Source organism: Pagrus pagrus (assembly GCF_965226575.1).
Source record: "Pagrus pagrus genome assembly, chromosome: 15".
Classification (NCBI taxonomy): Eukaryota; Metazoa; Chordata; class Actinopteri; order Spariformes; family Sparidae; genus Pagrus; species Pagrus pagrus.
The window spans coordinates 10,253,412-10,278,690 of NC_140199.1; the positions used below are offsets into that span (position 1 = coordinate 10,253,412).

A 25,279-nucleotide genomic window follows, 5' to 3' on the forward strand; every position below is an offset into this window, starting at 1 on the left:
AATGATAAAAAATATATAATATAATAGTTCAACATTTTAATTGCAATAAGAAGTGTGTTTTCTTGGAGCTGGATGAACGTCAGTGAGCAAGATCAACCAAAGAACAGCAACCCCCAAGCTGATGAGACATCAGTGCTACTTAAAGCAAAGCAAAAGCAGAATTTACCAGAAGCATCTCAGCGCAAAGATCTCAGAGCAACAATGATCTCACCATGTTGCTGTGAAGACGGCCGGTCCGCACCAGCTCCGCCTGGCAAAGCTCAGCGGTGTGAACGCGGCACCGGCGAGGAGAGGGAAACACACGGGGAACGCACAGCTCTAATTATAAACAGGCATTATCATGGGTGTGAAACCAGAAGTGACAGCAGCAGTGGGCAGCCAGACACACACACACACACACACACACACACACACACACAAACAACGTCTGTATGGGCCAGAGTCATCATATGGACAAATCAAAACTGCTCTGGCTCAGTAATGTCTGGCAGATGTTAACGCTTTGTACTTAATGACTCCCTGAAGACCTCACCCAATCAGACAGGACACAGTGATCGGCCGGGGGGGGATGTGTGTCTACCGTGTGTGTGTGTGTGTGTGTGAGAGAGAGAGAGAGAGAGAGAGAGAGGTAGCGGTGTGGTGGAAACGATGATCTTCAAATTCATTCATGTCATTAAACCTGGTCGAACATCTGTAATATTTAAATCTTATGTGTCTCAGTTTAATCGGAGGTTTCAGATAAACCATTTAAAATGTCTGACAGTGTGTGTGTGTGTGTGTGTGTGTGTGAAAGAGAGAGTGAGTGAGAGAGAGAAAGAGAGAGAGAGAGGAACCCTTCTGCTACCAGAGAGTAATTTCATGCTTGACTACTGCATATTTCAAAGAATAACTAGATTTTATTGCACATCACAGCAAAGTTCTGCAAAATAAAATTATCAAACCAAACAAGGCAGGACACCAACACATTTACACATTTACTCCACGATGATTAAACTAATGACGAGCTTGGTTGTTTTGTAGAAAAAGACGTGTTTTTCTGTTGTTTTGTTCACATTTCCCCAAACTAACTAAAATCGAGAGAGATGTTTTTGTGTATCTTACTCTTTGGACAGTCTGTATATTTTCCCGTGTGGTGTCCTGCCATTAGATCCTGAACACCTTCTGACAAAACAATGTCTATGGGCGATGGCCTCTCTACGAGCTTCACTTCTTTCTGGTGCCTCACTTTCGTAGGTAAGCTCGCAGGTGGGTCTTTGTCAAGCCCCAAGGCAGAGCACCAGGGTTTGAAGCCGACTTTCCCGGTGGTCAAACCGTGTAATTACATCGTCACATGATGCGCTGCGGCCCAAAGACTTTTTCCCATAGGCTTACATTGTGAACGAAGTGTCTGCACAGCTTCGCCTCCAACGCTGTGTCCAGATTTTAATGCAACGTCCTTGTTTTTTGTTGGTACAGTGTTTTAACCCAGTGTATTAGTTAAGGTTTCCTGACAGGTCCCTGAACAATTCTGGGCCTTGGTTTAAACCTCAATGCCCCTCTGTTTGCTCTTGTTTTACCCGGGTTTCTATCACTCTCCTTCGCCGTCTTTAACAGCGGGGTGCAGTCTCCACAGTTATTCCATCATTATTTGGGGATAGCGACTGGGGAAAGCAATGCCTCCTCTTGTTGTGGTTGCAACAGCAGTGGGTGTTTGCTATTGTCCTTTGTTTTTGTGAAGATATGATAAAACACACAGTCCTTCTGTGTAAACAGAAGTGAAAGTAGCTTTGTGCAGCAATCTTTCTCTCTAGTACATCATGTCATAAAAGCAGCAGTGCTCTGATTTGCTATATTGAGAATGTCAGCAGCAGCAGATGCTGTGCTAATAGCCACTGGATGCTGCACTGGAATCTAGCAGCTGGTAACTATGACACTAACTACCACCAGGGAGAACGGCCAAGCTATCCACAACCCTGTTGCAGTCGAGCAGCAGTACACAACACTTCATCACAGTTCGTCGGGGCAATGCAGTAAAAAAAGTTAGATTTTGTGGGTAAAATCAGGGTTTGTTATGGTCTTCAGAGTCAGATTTGGACAATTTAAGAGTACTCGATGCAACATAACCAGTAACCAATTTTCTTTTTATCAGGCTACAGCGGACTGACAGGCTCCCTTTTTTCTAACTCTACATCCCCATTTTTTTTCTAATTTTCAGACTTGTAGTCTTCAGTTTATCAGATCTTGTGTTCAAAAGTCTTTTTCCTCGTTAGCACCAGAACCAGCACGCTAACCCTCCAATTGTAACTGTTTTAAAGGCACAACAAACAAGAGGTAAGACTGCCATTGAGAGGAAAAGTTGCCCTCAGCAAATACACCAACACTGTTACTTTCTAAGGCCCCACCAAGAGCTGTCACTCACCCTCACCCCACCCTCCACCTTTCTCCGTCTGTCCGTCAAGCAGGAAGAGCGCCTTTCTCCCCCTCCATCTGTTATCATCTCCCCTTCTCTGGGGGGTCGGTGGGGGCCGTCCACGGGCTGGTCATCCCGTTAGAGGCCTATTAACAGTCCCCGGGCTCTCTGCTGGGGCCTACTGCAGAGAAATCCATATCAATACCTGTCTGTTATGCCTCCCACCGCTAGACACAGCCAGGCTGCCTGCCTGGCACAGACAGCCCTGCATGGGCCTCCTGTCGAGACAGAGAGAGGATGGGGTTTCAATGCGAGTGTGGCACTTGAGTGCGGACCTCCTGTCAGTCCTCCTGTTGCACTGATGGACCTAAGTAGACAATGCAGAGTTTGAAAAGGCACACTTCCAAGTCCTGTTGGTGTCTTTAATACCATCAGTTGTCTCTTTGGATCACATCTGGCCTGCAGAGTTTACAGCATGCTGCTTCCTCCAACAAGCTGAGAGAAAGGAGGCTACAGAGGTGAAGAGAAAGTGGGTGAGGGCAAAGACCTACATGGAAATAAACTGACGTATGCAGTGATTCACAATCCTCTTCCTGGAAATGGCAAATTGTGGCGAACAATTTAACAAGGACGAAAATCTGGTTAAAGATTTGTAATTTTATTGCTTTCGCCACAGGTGTTACGGTCACCAGAACAAATTTGATGACTAGTCTTGACTTGACAAAATCAAATAAGATTGGAAACTCGACTTGGACTTTCAAGGATTTGTGACTTCACTTGGACTTGAGACTTTTGTATTTGAAGATACTTTATATATTCCCCAAACCCTAAGATCATGTGCCACAAATTAATTAATCATTTCACTTCATTCCTGAATCAACAATGTTAACACCATGGGTCCGAGATCAACACTGGAAAATAACTTCCGACTTTGTTCAACAAGTTGGAGTTAAAGTTGCACAAATAACGGTAAGTTGAGGCTCTGTTGTTAAAATGGCATTACACTTGGTGAGGAGCACAGAGCGACTTGTCTACGTTTGACCAATGAAATCCTTTCTTTTAGCAGATGTCCAGGTCAAAATGGGAGAAAACCTTATCAGTTTGGTCCCACAGCATCCAATATGGTATGACAACCACCACAACGACTACCTCAACAACCAGGTCAAGGACAATCTATGGCTTGAGATCTCCCAGCAGCTGGGGATACAGTGAAGATGATAATGTAGCTGATACTCACCTGATTAAGTTATATGTTGGTGACAGAAAGGGGCTTTCGAGGTCCAGGGGGAATTTATTGGGCCTCACCCAACGTGAATTGACGAAGCACCGCGCTGCTCTGGTGGAAAACCGCTTTTAGAGTTGACCACCCTCAAGGTCCATTTGGTAGCAAGAGCTTCTGATCAATCACATTAGATTTCCACTTTTTCTGAGCACTGTCTCTCATGCATGTTGGCTTAAGGTTCAGTTCATACGACCCTCTACAACTCACCAACAACGAGGTGAACTCCATCTACTGATGAAGAACATGTGATATGATCGAAAGCTCCAGAACAGCAACTAAAAATAGCAAACCTGGTCCTATTTAGTTTATTCCACAATCATATTACTTTGTTTTATTCTCTTCAAATTAAAGTTACTTTAATTGTTGATAACAGTACATTGGCCGCAACATAAAATCCACTACCAATCACAAGCCTCCAACTCCAGTCAGACCAATCGGAGCCTTTCTTCCATCTAATCCGTCATATCAGTAGGAAGTTTAAAACAAACATGTCGTGTGCGTCCATCTGTCTTGATGTTAGCAGAGAATAGAGGTCTGTTTCCTCATTAGCAGCTTATTAACAGCCCCGGCCCAGCAGAGAGCACTCTCCCTGGAGGACAGGAGCTCGGGGGGAGGGCATTCGAATGGCAGGGAGTGCTTTGTTTCTGGGTCTGGCCTCCCCTGTCCCGGCCTGCCCAGGGGAGGCTGTGTTATGCATGGAGAGGATAAGGAGAGCCAGAGGAGAGGGACGGAGAGAGGAGGAGAAGGAAGGATGGAGATGGAGAGGGAGAGTTGAGCTGGAGGTCATCCATCAAACCTGCTGTCAATTTTCCCACCTCCTGCGGAGACACAGAGAAGGAAAGAGATGGATTAAACACTGTCGGTATAAACCAGACCTAAATAAACTAGAGCCATGATATAATTTGAAAAAATAAGTATGAATAGTGATTCTGTTAGTTTTGACTTCTCTTCTTATTTGGTCAAAATTGCAATTTAAAAAAAAGAAGAAAAAAAAAATCACTGTTCTTGGGGATACACAGGGTACTTGAATTGTAGCGGCACCATTTTTAATGTTAGCATGCCAGGCTAACTAGCATCCACTTAATGAGTGAATTAAAAGCATAAAGTGTTATTTTTAACATTCAGCCTCTAAATATGGCATTCCTTCTCCCCCCACCACCGCGTTCAGGTTACAACACCGCTGCTGTCCGAATCATCTGCCCCCTCACGTGGTTGCCAGTTTGTGCATACTGTACAACTCAACTGGCAACCACCAAGACTGCTAATCGCTGACGAAACGCAGATAACACGAGATACCAACGGGGTTATACAACTGGCTCACAAATTCCACCAAATGTATACATTAAAATCTGTTAACAGGTGTTAAAAGCTATAAAACCCTTTTTTGGCTCCTCATCTGCTTGAGGTTACATTAACTTCTATTGGTGTAACTAAATTTTTGAGTCCAACGATGTTCGGCCAGTGAAATGCTGTATCTGCACAGTCTGGACAGCGTGCACTAGTTAAATTAGTGTAAAACTTATCGGATTAACGTTTGTGTCTACAGGGTTATGATGTGGACCAGCTGGTCGCACACCGTGCAGCCTTAAAGTATGTCTCCTAGCAACACCAGCCCTCAAATGTCAATTTTGAAAATCATGCACAAAAGCGACGGTATCATTTTGGTAATATCTCCTAAACAATAGAGGAGAATCTAAATTTTATTTTCAAAAGTGGCTCCATAACATAAAGGGAACTGCTGCTCTTTGCTAGCTATCCTCGGCTGTAGCTAGCCTCCGTTAGCCTCATGGCTCAGTTAGCCGTGGAGCCTGGACCGGGTCCTACAAGCCGTCAAGACTGACTCACGTCTTGCTCTGTGAATAGAGGATTTATTTCGATCAAACCAGAGGTGACTGTGGGAAGACAAACCAAGCCTGTTTTGGTGAGTTTTATTCATTTTTGTCGAGTTTGAATTAAATGTGTTCAAAGACATGCCCCCCTTGGTTTGGTCAAAGAAAGAAATTTGAATTCAAAACTCAGCTGTATGTGTGTATTTTATTCATTAATGACGTTAAAAGCCGGCATATTTCCCAGCTGACACTACAGGAGCTTGTTGGACTGTCGCCTCTTGCAGTACAAAGTCGAATTTACGAATCATCCCTGCAACGCAACACGTGGACATCTTTGTCTGTTGTTCCTTCACACTCTTTTGATAACGTTTTGAATATTTTAAACTTAAATTCTGGCCACATCTTACAAATGACTCCTTTAAGGATTAAATACTTTTGTTCTCATGTCCTTTTCCCTCTTGGACCACCCGAATAGCCGCGTCGCCACTTTTCCCAGAGAATGAATCACTTCTCTGAGCTGCTATTTGTCCCCAGATTTGAATAACACATCTGTTCATTGTGTGTTTGTGCCAGCACAGACATGTGTTGACCTCACACCAGAGCTGGACCCCGCAGGTCTCACGGCATTCGTTGGGTTTGTACTGGCGATCGTGAAAACAGCGTTCGGGTCTCTGTTGATCACACCCATGCAGCGCCCATCTGTTCAGTGTACAATATGTACATGTGAGACACCAATGAATACATACAGTACGACAATAGACACATGGATAAAAGCACACACGAGGCCATATGCTCGTACACGTACACATAAACATATTCTTACACACAGCCTCCCTAGACGCACGCATTTTAACAAGGAAAACACCTTCTCCCACTAGTTAACCGTCCAATTATGCAGTCGTCCTCGTATTTACAGTATTGTGGAAGTGAAAGGCAGATGACACAAGCTGGCAGTACCTCACAATGCTTTACCAGGCTCTGTAAGGCAGCTGGTTAGCAGAGGGCCTGAGTAGGAGGAGGGAGCTGGCGACAGCTGTTGGAATCGATGCGAGTAGTTAAACAAAAGTCATTCAGAGGCTCGGTGTTTGGAGTAATCACCTGAAGCTTTCTATTCCTGCAGCAAAATAAGATGAAGATGAGCCTGGGGAGTAAAGTGACGGAATAAATCATTTTAGAAAAAGAAAAAGTTTCTAACACACGTCCAAGTCAAACATATAAAAAACATTCTTAAGGATCGAGATGCAGTTTCTGATTTCACGTAGGACGACATACATGCTCAAGATTATTTAGGAGTATTGTAGTGTTTCATTTGATCGTTTATTCTGTGACATCGGAATTTTGTTTTTTGCTTTTTTATGCAAAACATTTCAATTGACTTTTATTGCATATATGCATTCATATCCTAATGTCCCTTACTAATTTTGAGTAGTGTACTTTAGCTGTTGAGTATTAATTCATAAATGGTTTGACACCACTTCGGTCATTAAAAAGGACTTGGTTACTTTGGCAGACACACATATTTTGTCACATTTGTCATGGATCTATTTCCTGTTTTATTTTGTAGTTACATCCTCTCGTGTCCTGTTGTCACTTTCCACTTCCTGCTCGCTTTTGTTCCCAGTGATCTGATCCCTCCTGTGTTCGCTCCTCCCCAGCCTGATTTCACCCCACACCTGTCTCACACCAGCATCGTAGGCACTGCCCTGTTCCCAGTGTCTCTCCACTTGCACCCGCGTTATATTGGTTTGTATTTAAGCCTGTGTTGTTCCCTCGCTCTTCTTTTGTCTTTTGTCATCCTCGCGCTGGTCCTGTTTTCATCCACGCGTCCTCTGTGCTCCTGTGCCTGTTCCCTGGTTCTCGTGTGTTCCTGTGATTTTGTGGTGCGTCTTCAGTTGTTGTATTTCTTTTATATTTTCCTTTGCCAGTTTTTGTCGCCTGCCTTGTTTTCCTACCTGCCTGCCTGCCTGTGTGTCCTGCATTTGGGTCCCTTTTTGATTGAGTCTGCCACAAATGTGATTATCAAACAAGTTACAGTTTTGTGGTGCTGGTAATGAGTCCAGAAACCTGTAAAATAAGTTAACATTGTTGCACTTGCCTGAAATAAGGTCTGTGGTTAACACAGGCAAAAGAGATTTTCATGTTTTGTTCCACGATGTAGTGAGACTACAGAGGTTTTTGGGGATATTGAACATCATCACACTGAACACGGACACTCATCTGCTGTCTTTGCAGGCGGACTTTAGCTGCAAACTATTCTAACTTCAACTTTCCAACTTGTAGATTGATAGAGTTATATCAAAGTGTGTATACTATAGCGTAGTGAGAAGCTTGGTGTGGGTGATGTTGAAATCATACGACCACGTTGTAGTTTGTTTACAACCTGACGTTAGCAACAAAACATGTTAGTATCATAAGCTTGTGTTTGCCACATCGTTCATCTTCTGTAATAACCAGAAATTCTGACATCTCACAGGCTTTATGTCAAGGGAACGTGATGCTAACTTCCAGGTTAGCCGACAAAAATATGTCATCCCTGCTGACTCCATGTTGAGTAAATAAGGTTTTTACTTTATTCCAGCTTTCCTTTATGTTCCTACTGTCCGCTGGTTCTCCATCCCTGCTACTCTTCCACTCTCCTCCTCCCCCACTCGTCTACAGGCCACTCTTCCCTTTCCCAGCCTGCTTTGCGGGTCCGGAGGCGCCAGCCGCACCCTGTCCCGTGCAGTCTCCTGCCGTCCCGCTGAAGACCGTGAAATCGGCATGATTAATAATTATAATTATTGGCAAACGTGCCAGCTGCTCTGTGGCAATGGGCACCTCTGATTTATGGTTCTGTAAACGCAAACAGTCATTGTCCATATTCAGAGAAGAAAGGAGGGAAGGCAGGAGGGGAGACGGAGGCAGACGGGGAGTTTTGGACGCCTGCCCTCAAAATATGATTTTATCTTCGGAAGTCAGCAGCCCTGTCCTGCAGGCATTGTCCTCAGTCCCTCCCTCCTCGCTTCCAACCATTCGTCTCTTGTTCTGCTCATGCTCCTCACCTAGTCTGTGCTCCATGGAGCATTGCTTTTTGATCTCAGTGGGCTTCAAAGGAGTCTGGGGCCACAGGGTTTCAAGCATTGTGCACGCAGACTGCCGGCTTTATGAACAGCCCATCGTTAGCATTGTATTACCACGGCCTTCGCTCTTAGTGTTGAGGTGTGTGTCCACAAAGCTGCACGCGGGACAATTAATGATTTAGAAGAAAAGTAAAACTAGCTCTCTGTTCAAGATAAATCATCCATTATCTGGACATAATGAGATTTTTCTGATCTGATAATGAACTGGAGTACAACCAAGAGTCTGTCACACTGGCGTTTTTTATTTGTGCTACCTGTGTGTGAATGTGTGTTTATGTTTGTGTGCTCTGACTGATGGAGCTGCACAGTCTGTTCATCAGGCTCTGGGGGTCTGCTGATGTGTCTATCACTGACAGAACGAGACTATGGATTACCTCGCTCATTAATCACCATCAACGTGGCAGCTCGCGCGCACACTCGCTCACTCGCACAGACTCGTGTACCGTTGCGCTGGCACAAGCTCACACAAGTACGCCTTCATGCAAACGCACACTCGCACATTAATCTCTCCACACACAGACAGAGTAGTTGTGACAGCTACTGGCCACCAACCTGTCCGCAGCCTAATCTCATTAGGGTCCTTCTGGCATCTGGGCCTGTTCTGCTGAGGGATGCTCTATGATGGAGTGAAGAAGACAAGGCGTTCAAGCGTATAATAGATGTCTAAATCATCTGGCCTCAGCCAGCGGGTCCTCTTGCTCTTTCATGTGATGCTCTGGAAGTAAGCAGGGGAAACCATGAGGAACACGTGAGATAAAGGGAGACAGAAATGAAAACAGATACCAGGAATTTGATCTTCAAAAATTTTAAAAGTTTAAACTCAAGTTGTTTAAACAAGGCAGCAAACACTTGGCAGCAGAAACATGTAACCGTGCTTGGCGGAGTCACAGTGACACTCATCACACCTGTCTGCCACTCTCCAGTCTGCTGCAGGCCTGGCCTGTCCTGTCTGGTCCTGGAGTGCAGTGTTGTACCTGTCAGTGTTGTGCAGATGGGCTCCAGCTCCCCCAGGTACCTGGGCTAAATACCCGTCATTAATCACCACATAAAGCCTCCCCAGCGGGAGATGCCCCAGGTTAGACCGCATCAAGAAATAAATTGGCTGAAAAATGGCTCTGGACGAAAGCTCCATCCCTTGAGAGGAGAGGAGAGGAGAGGAGAGAGGAGAGGAGAATCTGAAAGCCGCCTTCTCAAGCCCACTAAGTGATCTGTCAGCGAGTTAAGCGACATCATCATTCACACGGCCCCGATCGTGTTCCCGCGGTGCTGACAATCTCGGCTGTTTGCTTTCAGATTTGCACACATTCATCTTCTTTATTTGCCAAAGTGGCTGCGCTTAGACGGAAGGCTGAGCTTTAACACTTGGAGTGCGGCGGCCTTCAGGTCCATCAGGCTTTGAATAAACACTCCTTCAAGAAAGGAAGATAACATGAAAGCATCAAGAGAGGAAACACGGGAGGGGAAAAGACGAAGACGGATGGAGAATAGTAATGGGACAGGAAGTTCTGAACTCAGTGGTAATTATTGGATTCTTTGCTTCGTCATCTTTCTTTATTTCGGGCACATATAGACAACACAAGAACTGTTATTTTCTGACTTCGGATACCAACCTTTCGAGAGTAATCCATACCAATCTTCCTGTGACCCACCTTGAGGGTCATGACCCAATCTAAGAACAACATTGCTTTAGGGCTCACACTGATTTAGGGGCCAATAACATCAGAAAAGCTAAATTGCGACAGTGCCCTCTGTGATCGGTGTCCTATCAGCAGAAGAGAGACCTGTCTTCTCCCAGCAGTTAATCAATCAATCAATCAAAATGTGTCCCACACACGTTTTTACAGTGAAGATGCAATAAAATGTGCAACAAAAAAAATGACTACAATCAAGAGCGTAAAGAGAAAGATAAGCTAAGAAAACCATGAAAATAGAAGATAAAAGTAGATAAGAGCTAAGATAAGGTCAAGGACGTGTTGTAGTCCAGTAGCCCAGACCTGTCCACCTCAGAGTAACATGTCTGTCCAGTCCTATGATTAATGACCACAGGGATTCCCCTGGTCAGCCACTGAACCTCTGCTCTATTGACACTGCTCCACCCTTCATCGTGCTGTTCTGAAGCACCTCGGGGCCTCGCGGAGACTTCAGCCTGCACTCAGCCTCTCATCAGACATCCTGAAAATTAAATATGTGCTCATACAGCGAGCATCAGAGCTCAACTGATTACATATGTAGAGATAACCTCTAATTCTACTTTCTGCTGATTTAAAACACATCTCTCTGCCAGTGATGGAGTACTCTCCTTAAAGGGCAACTCTTATTGCCTCCAGTGATGTCACTCAGTGACTAAGTTGCATTGTGGGTAATGTAGGCACCAGGTTTTGAATTATTATGGACAGTTTAAATACAAATGATGAAAATCAGTACAGCAGAACCAGAAATATCACCTGTTATATTCCACACACTCCTCTTCCTTTTCAAAACCTGGTGCCTGCATTACCCACAATGCAACTTACCCAATGAGTGACATCACTGGAGGAAATTCACACGCACATTCCTACACCGATGGCAGAGGCTGCCATGCAAGACGCTGACCTGCTCATCAGGAGCAATTGTGGGGTTTAGTATCTCGCTCAAGAGTGCTTTGACTTGCAGCCGGGGGGGATCCGGGGAATCGAACCCGCTCTACCTCTTGAGCTACATCCACCCCCCAAAATCTCTCTGAAAACTGTTTAGAGTTCTTATCTCAGTCTTTTCTACAACATCTTTTCAACTAGTTGATTTCAATTAGAAACAGGAAATTTTCTCACTCAACAACAAAATAAGGTTTAAGGACAGGAAGGTCTTCATAAAATGGTGTTTTTTCACGTGAAAGCATCTGAGTGCTTTGGGGTCGGCAGTAGCTCAGTCCATAGAGACTCGAACTATGCATTTTACATTCACTCCTTGTTGTTTTTAATATAATTGTTAATAAAAATAATTACATCTGCTTACTGTTACATTGTAGTGCGCCATAAACTATTTATTAAACATGCTCAAAGTTCAGACTTTATTCTCTGAATGTTTCAGAGGCTTATTTGTTTGTATCAGTTCATGTCAACTGAACATTAATATAAAAATCACTGCACGTCTAAATGTAAATGGAAGCACGACTCCCTGAAACTGAGATCACAGCAACTCCCACAAGCAGAAATCCCACCGTAATTCAGTGGCGGCATTGAGCTGAAACGTGGCCTTTACCTCGACGTCTCTGCACATCTTGTCTCCAACACAACACACACTTAAAAGGCATAGCAGAGGACCACAGGCCATTATGTATTTTAAAAAGAGGGGCATGGTGAGCGGCCAGGTTATGCTCCGCTATTCTTCTTATTCTTCCTTCACCAGAGCGGTCGGTGTCAGTAGGAGATGGCGGGACAATGGAGGTGATCTCTCTGATCTCAGTGCTCCTATTGTGGCTCGTCGTATTATTAATGTTCATCTCTGAGAGAAGCCACGGCCTCTGCCTCGCCGCTTCTGCGTCGCTCTGTCACTTTCTCTCTGCTGGACTTTCTCTCTTCTCTCTGTCGTACTTTACCTCCACGCAGCTCTGACATCTCCGTGCTGTATTCTCGCTGTTGAACGCAGAAACCCCCAAATAAAAAGTACAAATAAAAAGATATCTGAAGTCGTTATCAGCAAAAAAATTCTTGTTTTTCCAAGCAACATTCATACTGTAATAAGCGCATCAGACCTATAGAGTCTCTGATAGCTACAATATGTGATGCTGCAGAGATCCAAATTATCTCTAAATCCCTTCCCAACATGCCTTTACTTTCATTCCCAAAGTCTTTGTGCTACTACAATTGTGCAAAAACAGCAACACTTTGAAGGTATGTTGCCCACTCTCCTTTCAAAACACACACAGATGAGAAAAGTAGCTGTCGCTCATTTATCAGCGGTGCCGTGGGCTGCCCATTCCTTGCTGTGCCGTGTTTGGGGTCAGGCTTCCTTCACTGTGGACTCAGAGTAATTATTAACCTACTGGGATTGTCCCGCAGTCCTGCGGTCATCTGGGACTGCTGAGTGTCAGTCGGGAAAGGTCATGACAAGGCGACACAGTGATGAAGAAGGAGCGAGAGAGTGAGAATAGGCTGACTGATGAATTTAAGTCCAGCTGGAAAATTAGAGCACTTTCCTAACAAGAGGCGTGGATCATGGATTACACACTTCTTCTCTCTGTGCAAACATTTAAAGTATAAGTCCGGTTATGTGTTTTTTCTTACTGTCAACAAATCTCATGAAAAGAGTCACCTTTTTCTATGTTGATTCTCGTATTGATCACTGATCAATTTTCTGTGTTGTTAAAGTCGGGCTACACCAAGCCCCCAAGAAGACCCCTGGCTTTGAGGCCAGTTTTCATAGAGGCCAACCCGTGTAATTACATCGTAAAGTGACGCGCTGCGGCCCATAAAGACTTTTTCCCATGAGCTAAGATTGTGAAAGAAGCGTCACAACCACCGCGAAATGACTTGTTTCACTGTCATAGCTGGAGCCATTCGGTCCAGTAAAATTAGGAATGTCTAGAAGAGCCACATGATTAAATTATTTTATCCCCATTCATGTTAGCCGGGTGCTAAACCAGAAGTTAGCCAGCTCGGTCAGCGAAAGTCTTGAGTGCACAACGTGGCAGATCTTGGTTATAATAGCCACTATTATCTTGTGGCTTTTTTTGAAAAAATAATTGAAGATATCATCTGTAGATTAATTGATAATGAACATAATCATTACTTGCAGCCCTAATGGCAACTTAATAGTAAAAATCACCTATTTTTTCTGTGCCCCAGAATTAATACATTTATTATCATGATCACTTTATTGTTCCCTTCATAATATTCAGGTTTACTTTACCAACAGAGTTTTAAACATTACTTTCAGTAGTCTATAACTCGTCCTACCAAAACTAAACATGAGAAAAAAATGACAGAATCAATGACATAGCTCCTGCTTCCCTCCCCTCACACTGCTAGACCCCCTGTGTGTGATATAACCTGGGAAAAAGTGCTTTTATTTATCATGGGAAGAGTAGGACATGGACGTTCTCTACATAAAACCACCTCAAACTGAAGGTAATTTATACCGCTGCTGTGGCATTGTGGCCTACAGAGCCTTTGTGAGGCAGCGCACAACACATCTTCTAAAGATGTTTGGGTTTCGTGGGGAATAAATCGTGCAGTTCGTCTGCGACCCGGCTCTATATCATATTCGGCTAGCTTGTCGGTGCCACTGGGGTGGTGAATGGGCCGCCAGAGGCCCAGCCACTAGCGGGTGGTCTGACACGGAAAGGTTAAATATGGTTCAGCCACGGACGCTCTCAAAGGGCCTCGCTGTTAAAAAAATAAGTTATGTGGGTTGTATGTCTTCACGCAGTCAGGAAATTGACAATACTGGCGCAGTGAGGCACAAGGCTGTCCCAGGGCTGAACTTCATGCTTGACCGTCCAATTGAAAAAAAGAGTCACAACATCACTTGTTTCCGGTGGATTTATTGACGGCTCATCAAAGCCCCGGCTAGACGAGAGGTGTAAAATCAACACAATGACCATGCCTATATAATGGTTATATTCTTCAAACTTCTTTGTGCTCAAAACTATGAAACACACTTGAACTCTTCAGAGAGGAAAAGTGAAAGAAAATGCAGGAAAATAAATGGTTGAAATATTAACATAGTACAAGCATCAACTGGTGCTTTAAATACCAGTCAAGACAATGGATTGTTGATCTATCGTACCACTTGTATGGTTAACTGATCATTCATTTCTGCTTTTGTATCAGTGTGTCAGTCCAATTTACAGATTTACGCTCATCAGCGGGCAATTATCTTTTAATTTACCACAATTGTTCTTTCAGGAACTCTCTCACAGCTCCGACAACTAAAGCTAATTCATTAAAATAATACAAAAATAGTATTTCAATTTCCTACTACTTTACAGTATACTTCCACTTTATACTTTATTTATTTACCAGTTATTTTGCAGACTGCATGCTGCATCAGAGCCAAAGTAGCACATTTTAACATGAATTTATTTTTATATTTCGCCCCATTCACTTCCATTTTATAGAGTTGCAAAGTGGGAGGAGTTATTTTGGGCTCTCCTTGTGCCGGAAATAAAAGTCCCATTGATTTTTCCGATAAAAAGGTGATCCGACAGCGATTCGCAGCTGGATCTGGTTGAAGGTTGCGTACATAAAAGGGTCGGAGGAGGCATTCGCTAAGAATGAAGGTGTTGAGAAAAATGAAAACAAAAGCTCATGCTGAGGTCGACTCTCTAAGAGGCGGTTACTCTTTGGTCTCCCAGGTGCAGCTGAGAGGCAGGTCGCTCACCCTGTCCTTGAAGACGTTGTCAAAATGTTCGTCTTGAGCAACTGTGAAGACATTCTTCCAGTCACCTGCTTTACCTGTTCAGACATAGAAAGAAAGTCAGAAATGATGTGTGTCTGCGCTGAGGTACAGAGGAGACGTCAGCGTGGAGACAAACCTTTGCGCATGGTTTCCGTCTTGTAGCGGCCGATTTCAACCAAGTCCTTGTAGTTTGCTTTTGGGTTGGTCTTCATGTTTTTGAAGGTGGACATCTCCACAACACGATCAATGGCTTCATCTGTCAAGACTTTTCCCAGAAAAGCACAAAGCTTCACAACTTCCCCTCTGAGGTCCTGTCAACAACAGATGTTGATTCATATTTAAATATGGCATTATTTGCTGAATTTATAAAATTATGTTAAAGGTTCATTCTACAGAAACGTCCACTTATGAAGGGCAAAAATGTCTGAAATTTGACTTCCTTTTCTTACATTTGAAGGTGCTATTTTTGGGATTGTAGCGTTTGGAAGGAAACTAAAAAATCTACTTCTTCTCACAAATAGCTCCTTTAAACTGAGACCACATTATTCAATAACTCATTGACTCCATGAATACACAATAAAAACAAGGAAAATAACGCCAATGACAATATTCAAGAAAGAATACATTTTACAAAATGGCTGCTACAGGGCATCAAACCGTATGTTGTCAATCATGTAAAACTCACTTAATCATGTTATTCAATCCATTTGTAATCTACTCTTCCCCCTATAATAAAGATAAAAGTAAAAGCTTCATATGAAATCTTGAGTTAATGTGAACATTTCTTTCTCATAACTGAAAAGATATAGTTCTTCGGGAAATACGTCAAAGGTGAAGGGATGAAAAGTGATGTCATCCGTGTGATTTTTATTCCAAAATAATAGACTTTTGTCGGACGGTAACACGACTCCAAGGGATGATTACTTTCACTATATGTTTTATAAATTTATAAAAAAAAGGCTCGGGACAGAAAAATGGATGTTTACATTGAATGAAGCACAAAAATCTGCATCTCAATCATAAATTCTTGTCATGTTCAAATATCCGACCTTCAACATCTGCTCATACTGCACAAAGTGGACGTCCAGTTCGTCTCGTGCTGCGCAATATTCTCTCACATGATCAAACCACGATCCCATGTAAACTGTTGAAGCAAAAATGTGAATGTCAGCGATGAATACAACCGCAAAAGGTGAGTGAGAGGTTTTGCGTATGTGAAGATGAAGGAAATTAGCTTGCGTTTTCTCCTTTGAAAAGACAAATAAAATCAGGCAATCCATGTACAAATGCAAAAGAAAACAAAAAAGCATAGGTGTTATCCAGCTATCCTGTTACCTACCATCACCATCCAGGAACTGCTGATAGAAATCCTCAAAGCTCTTGGGTGTTTCCAGAAGGACCCAGCTATGGGCAAAGTGGTACATGGACACCAGGACATCTTTGGGGTTCCTCCAAACATATACAACCTAAAGGAAAAATATGTGCATATATCTAATTACAGTGTTATTTTAACCGCTCAAGAAAGGCTTCTTTATTTGTGTACTGGGTCACAGCTGGATGCTTGACTCAAGGCTGGAGTAATAGCAAACTGATACCTTGACTCGCTTATCTTTCACTCCGACAGGCAACATGTCAGGTGGGAGATGTGAGCCAAAGATTCGAGGTGCAGGCCTTTCGCGGAAAGGGTCGTCTAGCGATCTCTCCTCCAGCCAAGGAACTTTAACCCTGTTGGTGCCATCTCCTTCCCAGCCAGGTAGTGCAGCTTCCATGATCTGGACCAGGATCTGCTGCATCCACGCTGTTCCTACAAATAAAAAAAATATCCAAGCATTACTCAGCATTTCCGATAAAGCAACATCCACCCGCCTGCACCAGGATGAACCTGAGGGGCCTCTGAAAAAATGTAAGGGGAAATTTATTTCATAAAACAAAATTCAATGATTTAACAATGAAACAGCTCTACAGAAAGGCTGAGTAACAATGGTAACGAGTGTGTTTACGAGGTTATTTGCTGAACATCTGGAGACTAACTGTAACGCTCATGCCTCGCTATGACTAAAAACATACAGGAAACGTTTTCCGAAGAGGAGGGGAGATATTTGCTAAGGGGACAATTAAACTTAAAGGTTTGCCGCACCCGCACCACAGAAAACAGCTTTTGTATTTCCATTTGTGGCGTTAAATTGTGGAAAGGGTTAAGTGTGGAAGTACAGAAAAGCCAAAATTTACGACAGTTTAAAGATAAATACAGGGATATCAAATTTGCAAGATACAGGAATCTGGAAGAGCCTCATTAACTGTAAATATATGTGCAGTGTGTATATGTGTGTATGTATATGTGCATATGTGCATGTATGTGTGTATATATGTGTATGTGTTTGTATGTGTGCATGTGTGTGTATATGCCTATGTACACTGTATTGGTGTTTATGCATATTTATACCCATTTATAAACATTTTAAATATTTATAACATTGTATTTGTAAACAGTGTATTTATACATATTTATAGGCATTTATACATTATGTATACATTATACTACATAATGACATTAATATATAGCTTTTGTAATATGCATTGTAGTTGTATCATACATATTTATATACACTTTAGATAGTACCTTGTATCTATATCCAGCATAGCTTCTTTTTTAAATATTGATATATTAATAATATAATACTGATAATTTAACCTTATATATGAGTATATATAAGGGGTATGACCAGATAAGTTTATACTTCCTCCTACCCCCTTTCGAGCATGTGAAACGTGTGGAGGATCCAAATTTCTGTCTTTTTTTGTTTACGTTTTTTTGTTATCTATTTGTTTTATCCGTTTAACAATTTAGTTATTTAGTTGTTTATTGTTTATTTATTTATTATTTACCTGATCTTGTCTTCGTTTTCACTGTTTACATGTTCGAAATAAATAAAGACAAACAAACAGACAAACAAGCTATAATTCCAAACTAAGCACGTGTTGATCTTTGTTGTACTTCACAGAAAATGATGCAAGCAACTGACCTTACTTGGGGTATGTGATGAGGAAGATATCAGTAGGATGGATCTCAACATGCAGGAGGGCGTCCAAGTCCTTCGGTCGCATTATGTCCTTCGTCAAAAAGTTTCTCCTTTTGTGCCTGAACAGGTAAGGGCTAACATAGTCCAGAGAATCCATCGATGCTAAAATGAGAGCAGATTCTTGAAAGTATTTTTAGTCTGAATAGTCTGTACTGTATACTGTATATATAGTACAGTATATTTGATTTCAAACCTGGGAAACAGGTGAAACAACTTGCTTCACAAGCCACACCTTCACATGACTGTTTAAAGCCAGAGGATATGAGCACGCCGCAGCCCTTTTTTTCTCATGTTGTTTTTGTGTGTTTAAACACGTTTGTGGCGATGCCAAAGCAGTAAACAGCCTCATACACGCATCACAGTTCGCAATGTTTTCATTTACATCTGTACAATAGCTCCAAATTATGCGCTTATGTCGTTTAGCCATTATTTCCACACGACAGCACATCAGTGGAGGCTTTCATGTGTTCAAGACACATTTTTGGACAACTCTGCCCGTTGATAAAATACAAATATGTGGGTAAAAAGTAGAAGAGAAATACTGAAACTAATCCCTTTGTATTGATCCAATTGACGCTAGAATCGATCTTTAGTAGGCAGACGGGGTATAGATTGGTGTAGGGATGACGTATTTGTGTAGGATAACCCGGAAGTTAGCATCTCCCTGGTTCCCTTGACAAAAAGGGATTTTTTAATTGGGATTTTGGATTATTGCAAAACACAAGTGTATGATACTTACACGTAGTAGTAAAAAGCTAATGTTAGGCAATGAACAGACTACATTGCTGTTGCATGACTTCAACGTCACCGCCATTAAGCGTCTTACTACACAATTACTGCACACGTTTTCTGTAAATTGATAAATCCACAAGTTGCAAAGTTAAAGTTTGAACAGTTTTTATCTATAGTCGGCCTGTAAAGACGGACTAGTGAGTAGATGAGTCTCCGTGTTCGGTGTAATTTCCCCGAAAGCTTCTGTTGTCTCATTTAGCCACTTGTTAGCAACCGCCATTTTTAAGACACATAAGCGCTTTATAGTAGAACAAAATGTGTAAATATCTTAAGTGGGTGGTAACCACTTCCTCACCGCATTTTTCATTTACACTGTATAAGTTGTGTTCGTCTGTAAAGTATCAAAGACTTGTGTTTGCCAAAGAGCTTTTTTTCTGCAATGATCCAAAATCAAGTGTAAAATCAGTGTTTTTTCATCCGTAACACAGTTTGCTATTGCTATTGTTTAACTATTGTTAATAGTTTTGCATTTTTTTTATATAGTGTTTTAAACATTTTTGAGCCTTTGGATAGACGTTAGCTAGCTAAACGCTAACATTAGGTCGCTATGGCTCTATTTTACACTCCACTTATACGCCAAATATGAAATTGGCTGAAGTAGATGATTTTGTGAAAGTAACCTGTAAAGCTCCGACCTCATCGCTGGATAAATAAGAAATGATGTCCCATAGAGAGCTAAAGTCACATCTCTTCTGGTTTGCTCCATGGGACCTTATTTCAGGAAAAACTTCTTTGTAGTGAACAGAGAGAGACAAATCATTTTTGATCCTGCTTGAATTGTGACCTGAACTACACATATGATGTATAACTACACACAAGTTTTCAAGTGTTGGGCTGATTTCTGCTTTATGCAAAAAAAAGATACATTTGTAGGTTGTATGGGTTGTTTGCCTCTGACTTGACAGTGTAAACGTTTTGTTTTGATATTTCCAAGAGTGGAAAGAGTTGAGAAGTGGAGTGCGTTTTTCGTTTTTTGTCCGGTTGGGGTGGGGGGGTTCTAAGAAGCAGTGACCAGGATGGGAAGGAGCTTCAAAGCCCGGGGAAGAGGTCCCTGGCCCCCCACTGCAGCCTTGTTCACATGAGAATCAATCTGGTGCCAGTGTTTGATGTGAACCGTAGATAAAAGAAAGGAAACAAAGAATGACAGCGGGGAGATATGGAAAGATGGGGCACAAACAGACAGAGAGATTAATGAGTAAGGCAGATAAAAAAATGTAGAGGTATGAGGAAGTGCCAGAGGGCCAGGAATGAAGGAATGAAGATGCTAGAGGCAGGCACTAGGGAAGAGACTAAAAGGCAAACAAAAAATCCACCCAACTTATAGAAACATGTAAGTAGGAGGTCAGAGTGAAAGTCAGACATCTGCATCACCATTAATCTATCTTAGGGGGAAAAAACAGCCACAGCGTCACTGGTTTCCGGTGGATTTCCCGATGGCTCGTCAAAGCCTCGGCTAAACGGAGACGGTTTGTTTGACCTCCCAGGTGCAGGTCAGAGGAAAGTTTCTGTAAAACTACTTCACTAAAATTTAAATTGCTTTCAAGGATTACCAGAACCCACGAGCCCAATAATGTGACGCAGTTAGCGTGTCAAATTTGGTACCGATTGATTAAAGTTGGCGAAGTTTGATACAAAAAAATCTAGGTTTCGACATTTCGCAGTCCATCCCATATTTCCTAAACCGTATTATTTTGAGTCATTGTCTAAAATCTGTCTTCTTGTTCAGAAAGAATAGAGGAGTTGATAAAAATAAGTCTCATATAGTCATCTGAGCTGCCTTCACTCATTTCCTTTATTTGATTTATCATGCTTTCACAACAATAGACCTTATTAACACGGCGGCCATTTTCCTCCAATGTCACGCACAGGGAGGGACACTTGAATGCTGGGATGATGTAACGCTGCCGTGTTCCAGGTAACAAGTCATTTAAAAATAGATAATCTTACAAATTATCATTTTAAAGCTTCCAAATTGATCAGCAACTGAAACGATGATCGATTGTGAACATTTGGAGGCACATTCGGCCACATTTTAAGGTAAAAAAACCTATTCGACAACTCGTTAGCTGATGTTAGCATTCAACAACTTGAACAACATTACCGTTTGATTACATCATGTGTGTTTCACTTCCAGTTTTTGAAAAATGTCCCAAAGATGTGTGTTGATATTTCTGAATTATTTTACGCTTTTCCTAATCATATCGCATCAAAACAGTATCGAATCAAACACTTACGTTGAATGCTGACGTAAGCTGTTGTCTAATGGAAGCTAATCGGTTATCAATTTTGTTGTTTTACATTGAAATATGATCCGATGTCTCTCTGGATTAAACCGTCAACAGTGTTTACAGTTGAAGATCAATCGGGAAGCAGTGAAATAATAACAGTTTGTCAGATTTCCTACGTTTATATGCAGCCTAGACCACAGCAGTACAGCATTCGAGCTTCCCACCCTGAGTGTGATGTCAGAGGAAAATGGCCGCTATGTGAATATGGTCTATAGTTTTAAGCAAAGCAGTAACTGCTGCTTGGACGTTTTGCCCTGGGCATCGCCTGTTTGGCTACTTACAAGCCGCCCTCACCCTCCTATTGGTGGTTGTTGTTCCTGTTTCCTGTTTGGTTGTCAGTCATTTCATTTATTCATGCTTGATATTTGTTTAGTACAGCCTCACAGGGCGGCCAGCATGGCTGCAGACTCTTATGCAGGCTGTGCATGTGCCTGCTGATGATAGGTCAGTGTTGCACACATGTAATTAAAGGCACACCTTAATGTCTTGCACAAAGCTGTGTAACCAGGTAAGACTCTCTAAAAACCAAGGGTTGGGCTGATTTCTGCTAAATGTAAAAGTAAGAGAGATTGCCTCTGACGTGGCAAAAGTAAATGTTTTGTTTTGACATTTCCCAGAGCGGACAGAGGTGAGAAGTAACAAGAGGGTGTGTGTTGGGGGTGGGGGGGGTGGGGGTCCGAGAAGCAGTGACCAGGATGGGAAGGAGCTTCAAAGCCCGGGGAAGAGGTCCCTGGCCCCCCACTGCAGCCTTGTTCACATGAGAATCAATCTGGTGCCAGTGTTTGATGTGAACCGCAGATAAAAGAAAGGAAACAAAGAATGACAGCGGGGAGATATGGAAAGATGGGGCACAAACAGACAGAGAGATTAATGAGTAAGGCAGATAAAAAATGTAGAGGTATGAAGACGTGCCAGAGGGAAGGAGGACAGTGATAAAGCACCTGAACAAGACGTTCACAGACACGGAAAGAGGAGGCATTTAGATGCTAGAAACACATTAGGGAAGAGGATAATCAAAAACTGATTGACAGAAACGTGCAAGTAGGTGGACAAAGTGAAAGACGGACACAGTCTTTCCGTCAGACGGACACGATCCATCAGTCAGTCAGACGTTGAAGGGCAGAAGAAGGTTCAAAGCCAGCGTGGTGGACACCAGTGCAGCGTCTCCTCGCACCGTCGCCCCGTGACGCCAGGAACTCGCATTAGCATCACAATGCAAACTGCATTATCATCATCTCCATCACCATTATCATGAAAAATGAAAATCATATTGAGTTCAGAGCAAAGCCTTCAGCCAGACAGCTTTCGATAAAGGATTCACCCCTCTGGAATGTGGAGGTTCCCTGTCCACGTCTCCGGTGATTTGGAGCTGTAAACTCGCAGGAAGCACTCAAAAAATACTCTCATACTGACACTAAAATGCTATGGCACCGTGTCAAAGGTAAAAGAGCACAACAATGAATCAGAAACGACCTTTTTAAACCTGAGTCCCACACGATCAGAGCCGAGAACTCCCCCCTTGCTGGTCCATCAGTCGGTCGTCATGCTCCTCATGGAACAGTGTAGGAATGTTGTTTTATTTGTACTAAGTTGAACAGAAAAGTCAGAGCTCTGTTATCACGGGACAATGAGAGGCGGAGAGAGCAGCTTTTGGGTCTTTTCTTGTTTTTATCTCAGTCGAAACAGGCTCTGACATTGTTGTTCTTTCTGCTAATTAAGCTGTTAGAGAGAGGGGCTGGTCTGACAGGGCCCTGCTTGGCGGGGAGGCAAAGAGTCAATGGGCCGAAGCTGAACAGGAGACATTTATGGGCTGCCTTAAGCCATTGTTTCCCCCCACCGAGGATCTTTTCAGGCCGGCCGCCTCTGTCTCGGTGACCTGTACAATGAGAAGAATGCCACTCCGAGAACCCAGAGCCGGCCACAAAGAGCAGCCCCGCAGAACGAGGATTTCACGGCACTGGGACGAATCCGGACTCTGCCAAGATTCCACGGATAGTTCTCACTTCTCCTGATCATCACGCGCTCTGAGTCACTGTTTCTATCTCACAAAGGTGGAGAAATGCTTCGGTTGTAGGTGTTTTGCATTAAGGGGCAGAGGTAAATGAATAATAGGGGCGGAGCGGCAGTGAATTCAAAGCTCAGTGTGTGAATGCATTCATAACGAGAATGGCACATAGCAAATCGCAACAGTCCCGTTTAATCCGTTCATTTGATCACGCCTAATCCGATGTCAAACTCAACAGCCCTGTATCACTCGACATTCGAGTGGGCAATTAAAGGGGCACTGTGTAGTTTTGGACAAGAAATTCAATCTCAGAATTTTAATATTTACAATATTAATGAGGTAATGATACAAACTCTCAGTCCCCCAGAACAATGTTCGGTCGCGAAAACAAGGAGAGTTTATTTTTTTATTTAGTTCGTTTAGGCATAAAATCAGTCAATGAAGATCTTAGAGTTTCTTCCCCAAAACTACATAGTGCACCTTTAATTCAATCAAGCCTAATCCAAATCCACTACATACGCCTGATTTTTTTCCATCAAGATCCATGTATTATTCCCTGAGAAATGAATGAAAATGTTGAAAAACGCTCTGGCTCACAATGTTAAAGAAAGTGAGGGAAAATTCACGTAAATGTCCCTTTAGCCTGATCGGCATAAATTGTTCATGGGTTCTACTCTGGGCAGAGACTCATCCTCCATCCAAGTTTCCTGGAAATCTGTTTAGTAGTTTTTGTGTAATCCTGCCGACAAACCAACCAATAAACAGACACGGGTGAAAAAATAACTTCCAATAACAACTCAACTGGATGTCTTCTAGACAAATGTTCTATTAAATAAACACCCATGATGGGTTATGTACAACTGTCAGAACTGTGAAAAGTTTCTTTTCCGTTTCAAAGAAGAAATTTCCAATTAATATGCTCCAAAAATCAGATTGGGGCTTTAATCAGCTCTTACAGAATGGTGTCTCTAAGTTTGTCCAGCAGCAGTTGTTAGAGCCACCTGTTCCTGTTACTGAAGCTGTCGCCCAGCCTTGCAGATTAAACAGGTGAGATTAAGGCAAAGCTCTGGGCAGTTTGCAGAACATCCCCTAACACAGGCTACAAACACCCCTTCTGTGAGTGTGTACGTCTGCGTTTGTGTATGTGTGTGTGCACGCCCTGGTCCATTTGATGGTCATCCAAGCGTCTCTGTGTGTTTACTTGGACTGCGAGTCAGAGCCTTCCTCTCTCGCCGAGTCACACAGCCCCGTCGCTGGCCTGAAGATGAATTTGTGATCTGCTTATTTGTTGCAGAAAACTTTCCCTTTTTTTTCAAATTTTTCTAGCGACTTAAAACAAACCATTTCTGTGTCAACACCACCTGCTTATGTCTCATCAGCGTGCCAGTTTCTGCTCCTTTAGCAACTGCCATGTGTTGTCATAATGTAACTCCATTTACCACAAAGTGTTGAACGACACTTTCAGACGAGCCAGCACCTCGCACAACAAAGCGGCCCAATTATAGAGCCATTTATGTGTTTGTCAGGGGCTTCAAATGGGCACTGGTTTCTCGGGGTAGCCATATTGGCGAGGTCAGGCACAGCATCTGAAAAGGCAGCTTTATTACAGAACAACCCATCCCTCTCTTAGATGAACACCCAAGAAGAAGAAAAAAAAATGACAAAAAGAGGAAGAAATAAAAAATGACAACTTTGTTCTTTATAACAGTTTGGCTGAGCCTGCCTGTCTGGCTGCTCTGCGGAGCGCAGCAGCATGTGTTTCAGGGATTGTCCTGGAAGCGGGAGTGCAGAAACAGCAGGGAGCAGAAGACAAACAGGCAATTCGTGACTCATTAAACACGGCGACGGTGGCCAGCACAGTGGAGGGGTGTGAGGACCCGCGTTCCAACCGGGCGATAAACCCCCCCTGTACCAGCTGGAGCAGGCATCTGTCAGCCGCACGCCGCACCACGCCACGCCACCGATTATCAGCAACAAGCCATATCTGAGTTGCCGGCCGCAGCCATTTTCAAACACCCTACACTTACATAACAGCCCTGATTGGCTCACATGGGACCCGCAGGTCCACTGACAGGCTTCATGTTGGACGGTCGTTGCAGGCCGAGTCATGGAGGGAG

The 25,279-nt window shown here is 43.0% G+C and overlaps 1 protein-coding gene across 1 annotated transcript; it reads right to left on the reverse strand.

Annotated features, from left to right (window-relative positions):
- Positions 1 to 14,934: 14,934 nt before the first annotated feature.
- LOC311270199 (amine sulfotransferase-like) lies at positions 14,935 to 18,174 on the reverse strand (the record flags this gene model as incomplete). Its single annotated transcript, XM_084374943.1, has 7 exons — positions 14,935 to 15,053; positions 15,134 to 15,308; positions 16,047 to 16,141; positions 16,337 to 16,463; positions 16,593 to 16,801; positions 16,880 to 16,890; positions 18,026 to 18,174. 7 exons carry the CDS (start codon positions 18,172 to 18,174, stop codon positions 14,935 to 14,937), a joined length of 885 nt encoding a protein of 294 aa, XP_084231069.1.
- Positions 18,175 to 25,279: the final 7,105 nt, after the last annotated feature.